At 33.6% G+C, this 13001-nt stretch overlaps 1 protein-coding gene across 6 annotated transcripts in view; it reads right to left on the reverse strand.

The window, feature by feature from the left end:
* CDH19 (cadherin 19) overlaps nt 1-13001 on the reverse strand; it is a 104381-nt gene that overhangs the window by 18738 nt on the left and 72642 nt on the right. For all 6 annotated transcript variants that reach the window (XM_063653802.1, XM_063653797.1, XM_063653799.1 and 3 more), the window contains exon 9: nt 10175-10296. In XM_063653802.1, the coding sequence (XP_063509872.1) occupies nt 10175-10296 (122 nt within the window). The remainder of the gene's footprint in view (nt 1-10174; nt 10297-13001) is intronic.

Genomic DNA, 13001 nt, shown 5'->3' on the forward strand with positions numbered 1-13001 from the left:
AGAACCACTTTGCCTTTCAAAAACATGGGACAAAACAAAACCTAACAAAGAAACAAAAAACAAAACACATTTAAATAATACATAAAAAGAACACTTATTTTGCTATCCTGCTCATTTTTCTCAAAGCGTAAAAGAGGCAAATCTATCAAATTCCAAAAGATGCACTCTGCTATCATTGGAAAGCTGTGTGCGCTATGTATTGCTTAAGAATAAATGAGGGCTGGGTGTGACGGCTCACACCTGTAATCCCAGCACTTTGGGAGGCCAAGGCAGGCAGATCACAAGGTCAGGAGATGGAGACCATCCTGGCTAACACGGTGAAACCCCATCTCTACTAAAACTATAAAAAATTAGCCGGGTGTGGTGGCATGCGCCTGTAGTCCCAGCTACTCAGGAGGCTGAAGCAGGAGAATTGCTTGAACTCAGGAGGCAGAGGTTGCAGTGAGCCGAGATTGCACTACTGCATTCCAGCCTGGGTGACACAGCCAGATTCTGTCTCAAACAAAAAACAAACAAACAAAAAAGTGAGAAACGTGATGGACAGTTCCAATCGAAAGAGAAGTGGAGCAGCCTCAGTTATTAAACACCTATCTTTTTAAACTCTGGCCATCCTGGGGCCAAGAATGATAACTAGCTGGAAGAAAATAGCTGTTTTTTTTTTTTCAGCTTTCTGATGCTGTAGCACATCTAAGCAATCTCCAAAATATACAAATAAATCCATCATGAAAAAGTTACCAATTATTTTTGGAGACAAGGAATTTTTTTCAAAAGAGTAAAGAAAATATTGTATAATTTTTTCTTTTTGTTGAGTTAATTTGAGTTATTGTATAACTCAAAAGAACAAAGAAAATATTGTAAAGCATAATTTTAAGATCTGTATATCTTCATTGAAACACATTTGGAGAATTTTATATTGTTTTAAAATTCTATATTTTACCCATTCTACCTATTAATAGATTTGCATTATAAAAAAAGTGAAACAGCAAATTTCATGGACAATCTTATAATCACATCACAAACTTTAAAAAACAAGTTTAACAATTCAAAGAATTTTCCTTTAATTATTTTTCATTACAAGTCTTCGAGTCTGATAGTCTGATAACCTTGATGTTAAAATAAAGGTAATACAAGAAAACGTTGCTCTTGTAGGATGATTTATTGATTGTTATGTAATCTTATTGCCTTAAATTGTGTTACTTCAAGATATTAATCTGGTTGTTTTATTAATCTAGGAGGTACTTTGAAGGATCACTTTTCTTTTTATTAGGTTTAAGGTGCTTTATTAGATAAATGGTGTCCCAAAACACCCTTTACTTTGGTTATTATTCTTAAATAAAATTTTCTTTATACTCAAAATATATAATTTCATTTTATAAACATTTTTACATACTTGCTGAAATTTCTATACACACAAGTGATTCATCAAACCAATCTATGAATCAATTTACTAAAAAATGTTCACTCCCTATTAATATTAGTAATAAATAGAATGTGGTTTCTGGATTTGATAAATTTTTTAAATGTTAATTTTTATGAAAGCATATTATGGAAAATAATTTTGGAAAGCTTCAATAGTACTCTTACCCGGTTAAAACATTCAGATTGATAAATATGTCACCTGTAATGGATACAGAGTGCTTGGAAATTTCTTCATTGGCAAAGTCACCCACGGTATTTACATTAAGTCATTTACTACATCAACACTGAGGAACTAACTTTTATAAAGATCATTTCTTATCAACCAGCAAATATTCTTGCATATTGAGGACAGAATTACTTCTTCAGGATTTTGCAAATAATTATCTTTTCACTTATCTCTGGCTTTTATTTATTTATTTATTTATTCTTGTTTGTTTGTTTTTGAGACATGTCCTCACTCTGTCTAGGCTAGAGTGCAATGATGCAGTCATAGATCATTGCAGCTTTGAACTCCTGGGCTCAAGTAATCCTCCCGCCTTAGCATCCTTGGTAGTTGGGACTACAGGCATTAATCACCATGTCCAGCTAATTAAACAAACAAACAAAAAAAATGTAGAGACGGGGTTTCACTGTGTGTCCCAGGCTGGTCTTGAACTCCTGGACTTGAGCGCTGCTCTTGCTTCGGCCTCCCAAAGTGTTGGGATAATAGGTGTCAGCCATCACCCCCTGCCTGTCTTTATTTTTAATTAAAATGTATTAGGCTGCCAAAAAGTCACAGGGTTTACGTAGTTACTTGTTCTGTTTTGTTTTGTTGTTGCTGTTGTTGTTTTTGATTTTTTGAGACCGAGTTTCGCTCTGTCGCCCAGGCTGGAGTGCAGTGGCGTGATCTCGGCTTACTGCAAGCTCCGCCTCCCGGGTTCACGCCATTCTCCTGCCTCAGCCTCCCGAGTAGCTGGGACTACAGGCGCCCGCCACCATGCCCGGCAATTTTTTTGTATTTTTAGTAGAGACTGGGGTTCACTGTGTTAGCCAGGATGGTCTCGATCTCCTGACCTCGTGATCCGCCCGCCTCAGCCTCCCAAAGTGCTGGGTTTACAGGTGTGAGCCACCCAGCCTGGTGTAGTTTTGTTTTGAGACAGTTTCACTCTTCTTACCCAGGCTGGAGTACAATGGCGTGATGTCGGCTCACTGCAACCTCCACCTCCCAAGTTCAAGTGATTCTCCTGCCTCAGCCTCCGAAGTAGCTGGGTTTACAAGCATGCGCCACCACGCCCGGCTAATTTTGTATTTTTAGTAGAGACAGGGTTGCGCCATGTTGGCCAGGCTGGTTTCAAACCCCTGACCTCAAACACCTGACCTCAGGTGATCCACCGGCCTTGGCCCAAGTGTTGGGCTAACAGGTGTGAGCCACCGTGCCTGGCCAGTTATTTGTAATAGAAACGATTATTAATGTTTTACACAGCTTTCAAGTATTTTTTATACAATTTGATTTTTTATCCTTTTTCTTTTAAATATAATATATTTTATTTTATATATGTATTTTTTTCTTTTGGTATAGTTACTTTTTAATATGTTTCATATTAATTCGAACACATTTAAGCTTAAAGAGTTCTGTGCTATTCCTAGGATTTATGTATTTATTAGACATTTAAAATATTTTGGCCTTAAAAAAAGAAATTATTTAACAACTTTCTATAGGGATATCTGGAAACTAGTGCTGAACTATATGTAAGATTGTCTGTAGCAATTTGACAGAAATAATATTTACCTATAAATTATTTTTAATAGTTACAATTAAACCCTCTGAAAAATTGATACCTTTTCCTAAAACATTAATTTATAAATATTTATACTAATTAAAAATAGTTGAAAAAATACAAATCACAAAAAAACAAAATGAGAAGAAGTTTTCTTTAATGCTGTCTTTATCATTATTAAAAATCAAAGAGAAGGCATAGGAATTAATTGGACAGGTTTTCCAATTTTATTTACTGACAATTCCATCTGTATTTTCTGCAGTTCCTCACTAACAGATCACAGAATCTTGGGAAATGACAGATTCCATATCTAGGACAGGAAATGTGAAAGGCCTGGCTCCGTATCAGCCTGGGTCCAACAGAGGGACAAAACCACATGATCATTTGAAAGGAGGAATTCTAATAGAATTGTAAGCTATAATATTAGAGCAATCATAAAGATGTAAGGAGAACTCTAAAGGGTATCCTGACGCTCTGAGAAAATATCAGAGGACAGACAAGCATGGGCGGAAAGCCTTCTCCCTGGGACCAGCTTCAGCCCTCCTTGGAGGAGGTGCAGCTGCAGCATACCCTATGGAAGACGTTCACAGGTTGCCTGGGTTCACATTCTAACCCACATTCTTCAGGAAAGAAGAAACAACCCTCCAGGATACCAGTGGGCTGGAGGATAAATATACAGGACTTGGCGCGCACTGCGTTGCCAGGTCTAGAGCACAGTGTTTACACTGCGGGGGCGGTCTCAAGGCAGTTGTCATGAGCCCAGGCTGCAGTTGCTGGTTGCCAATTGCCTGTACATTTGGTACATTAGGGTCTGTATGTGTGTCTGGGGCAAAGCACCGCAAAAATCCCCACACGCGTCCAGAGAGCTGACCATGCAGCATGACAAAGGGAAAAGCAAACATGCCACGTACTGGATCTAGGAAGCGAAGTCTTCTCCTGCAATGTTCATCCATCGCCCTCTACTGACAAGGCTCAACCTTGCACTCACAGTAAAAGAGAAAAGCTCTCCGGGGGTGGGGGTGGGGGTGGGGGCGGGGGGTTGGGGGGCGCATTTCCTGTGCACAGCGCAGGACCTTGTTAAGCAGGTACTGAGGCATGAATGTGCACCAAGAAGCAATAAATTGATCAGTGGCAGAGCCCAGAACATATTGCTGTACCAGAAACCATGTAAGCAATCAAAGACTAATATGTTGTCTAAAGTACACAGAAACTGACATGAATGTGTGAGGATCTATTTTTTTAAACATTCTTTGTCCTTTTTATAATTCCTTTTGTGATGTAGATAGCTTCTTTTTTTCTTTTTTTTTTTCTAACTTGTGCGTGTGTGTGTGCACACATGCATGGACACCTGTAAATATTTTTTAAAACAATCATTGTGCTGCTGCTTTGGAACTCTGAAGAAGCCTGGTCCTTTTTAAAGAGTAGTGTGGACAAAGAACACAAAGTTTCAGTTAGACAAGAAAAATAAGTTTAAGAGATCGATTGTATATAGTTAATAATAATTGACTATGGTTAATAACAACATATTGTATACTTCAAAATTTCTGAGAGTAGATTTTAAGTGTTCTGTCCACAAAAAACAAGTATGTAGGTAATGCATATGTTAATTAACTTGATTTAGCCATTTCACAATGTATGTGTGTATGTTTGTGTATATATATATATAAACATCATCATGCACCATAAATATGTACTATTTGTATTTGTTAATTAAAAATATTTTTAAAAATAAAAATAAAGAGTACTCTAGGAAAGTGGAAACAGTGAACTTCGTTTTGGGTTTCTTAATAGAAACAAATCCATGCCAAGTCTATCATCCTAAGCACATACTCTTCTTTTAGTTTCTGGTATAATGAAGCTTTTTATTTCTTACCAACATTCTCTAAATTGTGTGTCCGACATGTTTTATTCTGCCCCAATTTTATTTTTAGCAATTCCCTTTCAGGGATCTCAGGCTGAGATTATATCAAAGAAGGTGCCACCTTTCTCTTTACTATCATTTTCTCATTCTAAGGTGGAGAGCTGTAAAAGTGTTTTTCCATTTCGTTTGTGCCATCAAGTTCCCTGCCTGAAATCTAAGAAATTATATACTGGTTCTGGATTTTCTCTTGGCTTAATCCAGAATTTACATTATTTAATTTATCTGACACATGTATTTAACAATTTGTGTTCTAATGGTGTAGACATTTCCTTATTTTGGTAATTAACTGTTCTTTATGTTTAAACATGTTCTCTATTTACTTCTAAATAGAATGCTCTTCAGAGTTTCCTTATCAGCACCACTTAATATTATTGTTAAGATTATGGTGAACCTAATCAAATACCTTTTACTACTCTTTGTAATAATTTTTAAAAACTACTTATACAAAGATATTGCATTAAAATAATATGGTTCATATGTACACCATTTCAATTACATGAGCTATGCTTTATTACCTTTGAAAGCAATTTTTTTAGAGATTGCTTGATTGCTTTTAGTGTTCATACATTAATATTTCACTTCTAGGAAGGAGGAAGAGATTAACAGCACTTTAAAAAGTTTTTAGTGGCACTATGGGAGGCATATATTAATGTTAGGTGTTTGGTTTTCATTGTATTAATAAAAACCTACCCAGTGAATTTCAAATCAGAAATCTGAACCCAAGTCAGTCTAACTCTGTGATCAACATTGGAGGAAACACAACAGTCTTGTGTTTGTGATAGCCATAATTCCTGGATTATTAAAACAAGGCATCTTAATATATGAGAAAGTATCTACAATAATGTTATATACATCGACAGCACGTAAACCATGTTTCCACTGATTTCAATTCGTAAACTGTCATGTATGCAGCAGGGTGAGAGGAAATTGTTGGTTTCTCCTTGGATTTAAGTGGAGGAACATGACAGGTAGCCATGTATCATTCTTTCAGATGCTTATAGGACTGAGACAGACTTCCAGAATTTGACAGTGACATCTGCATGTCCCAAAATAATTATTTCATGATGTGTGACACTCCTCCTTAAGGGAAGTTGTGAAATAGGGCTGACCAATGTCCCTTATTTTGAGTTTGAAGAGTGCATATCCCAGGAAAGAGTTTGGGATCAGTCAAATTGACCTTCCTTTTATTTTTGCCCTTAAGATCATAAATAGCATTCTTTTTGAATACAGAAACAGAAAAACTTGTTTTTCATATTTTTAATTGTGCGCATAATCTAAAGAGAGCTAGTCTTTATGATTAGCATGGAATATGGGGTAAAAATCACTATCATTCTTGGAGACAGACATAAATTTTAATTCCGGCTTACCTGTTGCTACATTATATGATGTTGAGAAAGTTCCCTAAGTTAACTAAACTTTTTAAGCATGGTATACATATATGTAAATTTATAAAAAGTATTTTATTTCATAGCTTTTTCCATAAAGCTTTACACTTATACTTTAAGCAGGGCACAAGAAAAACTCTATGCCATTGCACCCAATAGATATTTCTCTTCCTCAGTAGAGCTTAAGACTGAGAATACTTTCACAGTACATTGAAATAAACATTAGCATTTGAGTTTCCTTTGGATCACTTCTACCTGTTTGTAGATAATGTTATTTCATTTTTGTGGTTGTTATAGAGGTACTTCAAAGAATAAACAAATATTAACTTATTTCAAATTAAAAAATTATATCTTCAATGACTATGTGGGTATGTAGACACTTTTATAAATCTAGGATACATTATGGAACTTAGTAACATGGTGTTTTAAATGCCTTGAATATTATCAAGATACTTGTCTTAAACATTTTCATGATATGTCATCATCCAAAGAATTATTTCATCATTGCTCATAAGTTTTTTTCCACATATATATTTAAAAGACATGTAATTTGAAAGACTGTGTAATGAAAGTTTGTGTGAAGAATGACAATAATGAAATAAATCTTCACTATTTCATCATTCTTTTTTAAAATTGTGTTGCTCAAAGTATTACATCAACTTTGAAAAATATTTAAAAGAGGACTGGCACACCATCTTTTAGTTTCATTTCTATTTTCATTGAGTATATGTGTCCAGTAATATTTGAATAAGTGTTATAAAGATAACTTCAAAATCAGGGATATTTTCCAAGAATTAGTTTTATTACTGAATATATAAATATGTATATATATATATATATATAGGTGTGTGTGTATATATATACATAGGTGTGTGTGTATATATATATGTATGTATATATATGTGTATGGTGAGCTTAAATACTGAATGAATTACAAATAAATTTTTAAAAATATCTATTATATATTGGTGCACTCAGGTATACATATATATTAAGTTTTTTAGTATAACTAACAAATACTACTTAGTAATTCTATTTTGAACTATATCCATATGGTTAGTATTGTCATTTTTGCTTATTTTTTCATATTTACAAAACATATAAAATTGTTTTTCCAGGTTGCATGTGAAATATATTTTTCTGAAAGCATATGAATTGAATACTTTTCATATTATAATCACTATATGTGCATACATATATAACTATGGAATAAAATCACCAAGAATCTCTGCTGTCATAAATCTAGTAATATATTGAGGAAAATACAAAAATATTAAACAGAAACGGCCAGGTGTGGTGGCTTATGCCTGTAATCCTAGCACTTTGGGAGTCTGAGGCGGGCAGATCACGAGGTCAGGAGTTTGAGAGCAGCCTGCCCAAAATGGCAAAAACCCGTCTCTACTAAAAATACAAAAAAAAATTTAGCCGGGTGTGGTGGTGTGCGCCTGTAATCTCAGCTACTCGGGAGGCTGAGACAGGAGAACCAATCGCTTGAACCCGAGACAGGGAGGTAGCAGTGAGCCAAGATCACACCACTTCACTCCAGCCTGGCCAACGAGAGCAAAGCTCCATCTCAATATATATATACATATAAAACAGAACTTTGTTCCGTTAACATACTTACCACATGGGACATTTACAGAAATAGGTGTATAGAAGATGCAGTAAATTAAACCTATTTTTTTAAGCTTAAAACAGGCTATCTAATAAATGGATAATCTAAATACATTCATATGTACACTTCATATGTACATGAAATGAATGAAATAATTTACTATGCTAGTACTCGAAATATGAAATATAATCATAATAAATATAAACCATAATTTTATATATAATAATTCTAGAAATATGTTACATCTAATATGTAAATTTAATATATATTTATTAGAAAATTATAAAATTCATCATTTCAAAAATTATTTGTATTTTAAGAAAACTGGTGTGCCACATTTAAAGTATCATTTATTAGATTTACATGTTATTATTTAAAAGTTGCTTGTTCTATTTGTCAATGTGTCTAAGTAACCAGATGTGTTTGAAATTCTTGAGAACATTAGATATGTCCAATTTCTAAATATATAATCTACTTATAGTGCCAGGTTTGAAGAAAAATGTCTAAGCTGAATTTCTGCAGAAGCCATGGGTCCAAGTTCATGTTCATTCTGTTTTTGTGATCTCTTTTACCCTATGCTGTATGTCTATACATTTCTAAAATAGTTCAATTTTGGTTCTAGGGAAAGTGCAACACAACAGAAAGCCTCTGAAATTTTTATATCCACCTTTTACTTTCCCCAAATCCTTGGGTTCTAACCCATTAGAAATGAGTGCTTTAAATTTTTAAAGTCACTTGTATATTTATAACAGTTCTATTACTGTTTTCAAAAACATTTTGGAAAATATTTATAGGTAAGATTTGATCATTATTTCCAGTGAAATCACATTCAAAAATACACATAGTTTAATGAAATTCACAGTCATTTCAAGAAATATTTACAATTTTCACTATGTTGCAGTTTAACAATCAGTAACAGTTAAGATGTACCTATTTCTTAAGATATGCCTATTCCTCAACATAGTAGGAAATTGAAGATCAAATATAACTTTGGCTACTAACATTTATTGAAAGAGAAATATAATTTCTGCTTTTGTAAAATCCAAATGGTCCCTGACTAGATTTGTTGATAAATTCAAAGCTACTTAGAATAATTGAGTTGATAGTGTCTGTATACCTATTTAGTATCATGAACACTAGACTAAAATTTTCGAACATTAGTGGACATTTTTTAAAGATAAACAGTCTATGGTATTTAATAGTCTTCTATGTTCTCTAAGAAACCTCATAATTATGTTAGTTTATTATGTACTGGAACTTAGAAGTACACAAATAACATTCTAATTTAAGTTTCACATTTTACAAATAAAAAAGTGAGCAGCAGATAAGAAAGTGTGTGAAATAAATTGTGAGGTAATGATAATGTATTTCAAAATGAATATGTTCTCGTAAGTGTTTACATATCTAGTAATTTGTACAAAACTCAGTTTTATTTGTGTTGCTATACCTGGCATAGCGATTAAACACTACGAAAAAACATTCTGGCGTATTTTCCCTCCATATGTTTATGCTTATATCTCATTTTACCTGTACCTGCATGATGAATATAAAAAAAAAGAAACTTAAATGTGACTATTTAATCTATAGAATTAATTTTTTTCTTAATTGTATTGGCAAAGTATAAATGAACTACTGAATAATGAATATAATATAAAAGTAAACTACTGAATCACTATCGTTAGCAGATTTTTTAAAACATTTGAGGAATTTGAAAGTAGAAAACTTGAAATTTGCATGTTTTTAAAATTTAAAATAAAATATTATTATACTAAGCTCACAACATAAAAGCATGTAATTAATATAGAATAAAATTAATTTTTTGATGTTTCAAAATAAGATGAATGCATAACAAAAATTATTATATATTATAAAGCTTAATTTATATATATAAGCTGTATATATTGAATATAATATAATATAATATAGAATTACAATAATTATATAAATTATAATATATGAATATTAAAGATGTTAATGATATCTATTATATAACAATATTGCATAATATATGAAGAAATTTCATATTATGAAACAATGATAAATTGTTTAGACTTTGTAATTTATAATGAGTTCTTACCTGACCAGAGCCTGCATTTTCACAAACATAAGTCTCATAGTATTGAGAGAACTCAGGAGCATGATCATTGATGTTAAGAACTTGCACATACACTGGGATCGAAGAGATCTGTTCTATATTGTCTGCAATTTGAAAATATATCATAAAAATCTAACATATTTTAATATGTCTTTAGAAGAGACATCATTAAAATTACATTAGAGGCTATGTGGTATATTTTTATTTTACTTGAAAAAAGCAATCTGAGGACAGGATATCTATATGATTCACCTATTCATCAACAATAGAGCCTAGAAAAAAATTCTGTGATCAATATATTCAAACCAAGCAATATTTATTGGGTGCATTGTACTTGCCATGGGCTGTAATAAGTGATGAGAAAAAGTAGTAAAAAGATAAAGTAAAATAAGGGTATACGGAGAGCTTGCAAGAGTCCAGGAACCATTTAAAGTTTTGTATTAACTTATTTAATCTTGATCAATATATGGATTATTATCCCCCCCAATTTTACTGATAAAAAATTGAGAAACCATTTAGTTTCAAAAATTACAGTTAAATTACTTGTGTAAGGTTATAGCTGCAGTGCTATAACAAAAAAATAATTCTGTGAACCATTGAAATTTAGAGCGTAGCTTTTAAAAAGAAATAATTAGAATCTAAATATATTTTAAAGTAAAATAGTTATGATAAAATCTAAATAAAGTTTTTATAAAAACATCGAATTGAGAAGAATTTCTAAGTGAGCCAAGAAATCCAAAAAACATGAGAGAAAATTGTGGTTAAAACATTTAAATCCTTCAAACTGATATAAAAAAAGACATTTCAGAAAAAAATATGAACTAGGAATTCACAGGAGAGAAAATTCGATTTATCTTATAGCAGACTTTCTCACTGCTGTCACTATTAATATTTTAGACTGGATAATTCTTAGTTTTGGGAGATTCTCCTGTGCATTGTAGGATGCTTAGCGGCATCCCTGACTTCTATTCCCCGAATGTCTGCAGCATCCCTCCCACCCCAGTGTATCAATCCAGACTGTGTTCAGACATTGTCAATGTGCCATGGTTGAAATTGGGGGCAGAAGTGTTGAGCCAAATGGCCTGCAGTGGAGACACACTGCGCTATCATAATGTTCACACAGCCTCTAACCAGAGGTAAGAAGAATGATGGTTTAGCACATGTCATTTGTGTCATATGTGATAAAACAGCACCCAGTGATAGCTGAGTGCTGAAAAATAACATGTAAACCGACTCTAGCAATGGATAATGAAATTTAAACTACACATATCTGTGACTCAATCTGTTAAACTTAAGCTACAGTCTAAGGTATCGGTATTTGAGTAAATGATCCAATTAAATACATTCCAGAGTTATTTGCATCACATCCAAATTGTATAAACGACTCAAATGTACAACAAAAAAGAATTGGGGAGAATAAATTACAACTGAACTATGATATTATGTGGATTTATTAAAAATGTGTGAGTCTGGCCAAGCATGGTAACTCACACCTCTAAATCCCAGTGCTTTGGAAGCCAAGGCAGGAGGATAACTTGAACTCAGGAGTTTGAGACCAGCCTGAGCAATGTAGTGAGACCTCGTCTCTGCTAAAAATCCAGAAAATTAGCTGAGTGTGGTAGTGTACATTGTAGTCTCAGCTACTTGGGAGGCTGAGGTGGGAGAATCGCTTGAGCAGGAGGTTGTGGCAGCAGTGAGCTGTGATCGGGCTACTGCACTCCAGCTTGGGCTACAGAGTGAAACCCTGTCTCAGATAAAAGAGTCAATGTAACACATTTTTATTGTGAGCTCTAAAACTGGATGACTTGAGTTTGAAACTTGTTTCTCAATTTGAGAAAAATACTTAACCAGAGTGCCTCAGTTGGCATTCTGAAAAATGGGTGTGATAGTAGTACCTGCCTTATAGGGTTGTTGTTAAGATTAAACATGTACATAAAGCAATTACATAAATTACATGAAGCAATTACATAAATTGGTTAATATACATAAGGCAATTAAGAGTACTTAGCACATAACTGAACAATGAATGTTAAATATTATTGTTTTGTTGTATCTACTAACCAGACATGTATTTTGTGAACTGAAAAAAGTAAGTTGCAGCTATTATATTGTATAGGTTTATTGTTTTTAATCTTTCTCTCTCTCAGGCTATAGTGCAGTGGCAGGATCCCAGCTCACTGCAACCTCCACCTCCTAGGCTCAAGCGATTCTGCTGCCTCAGCCTCCCTAGTAGCTGAAACTACAGGCACATGCCACGAGGACTGGCTAATTTTTGTATTTTTAGTAGAGACAGGCTTTTGCCATGTTGGCCACGGTGGTCGCGAACTCCTGACCTCAGGTTATCCACCCACCTTGGCCTCCTAAAGTGCTGGAATTACAGGCTTAAGTCATCATACAGGGCCTCTCTTTCTCTTAAAAAAAACAACAACAACAACAAAAAAAAACACAAACAAACAAACAAACAAAAAAAACTATGGGAAAGGTGCATACAATTAAAGGGTATGGGGTGGGATTCTTTAGTTTGTCTTAGTGTTTTTATTTAAAATATATGTACTATTTGTAATGATAATTTGAAAGAACAAAACAAATTAAAAATCAGAGGCCTGGTACTTGTTGAAAGCAAGGGAAAATATTTTTTCTTTCCTTCCTTTTCTCAGAGCATTCATACACACACACACACACACACACACACACACACACACACACACAAACACAGAAAGAGAGAGAGAAAGAGGAAAAAAAGCTTTGTATGTAAGTTTTTTCTTTGTCCCTTTGAAGTGTATGGAAATCTTTGAAAAGTTCAATAAGT

The sequence above is a fragment of the Pongo pygmaeus genome, chromosome 17 (genome assembly GCF_028885625.2).
Source record: "Pongo pygmaeus isolate AG05252 chromosome 17, NHGRI_mPonPyg2-v2.0_pri, whole genome shotgun sequence".
NCBI lineage: Eukaryota > Metazoa > Chordata > Mammalia > Primates > Hominidae > Pongo > Pongo pygmaeus.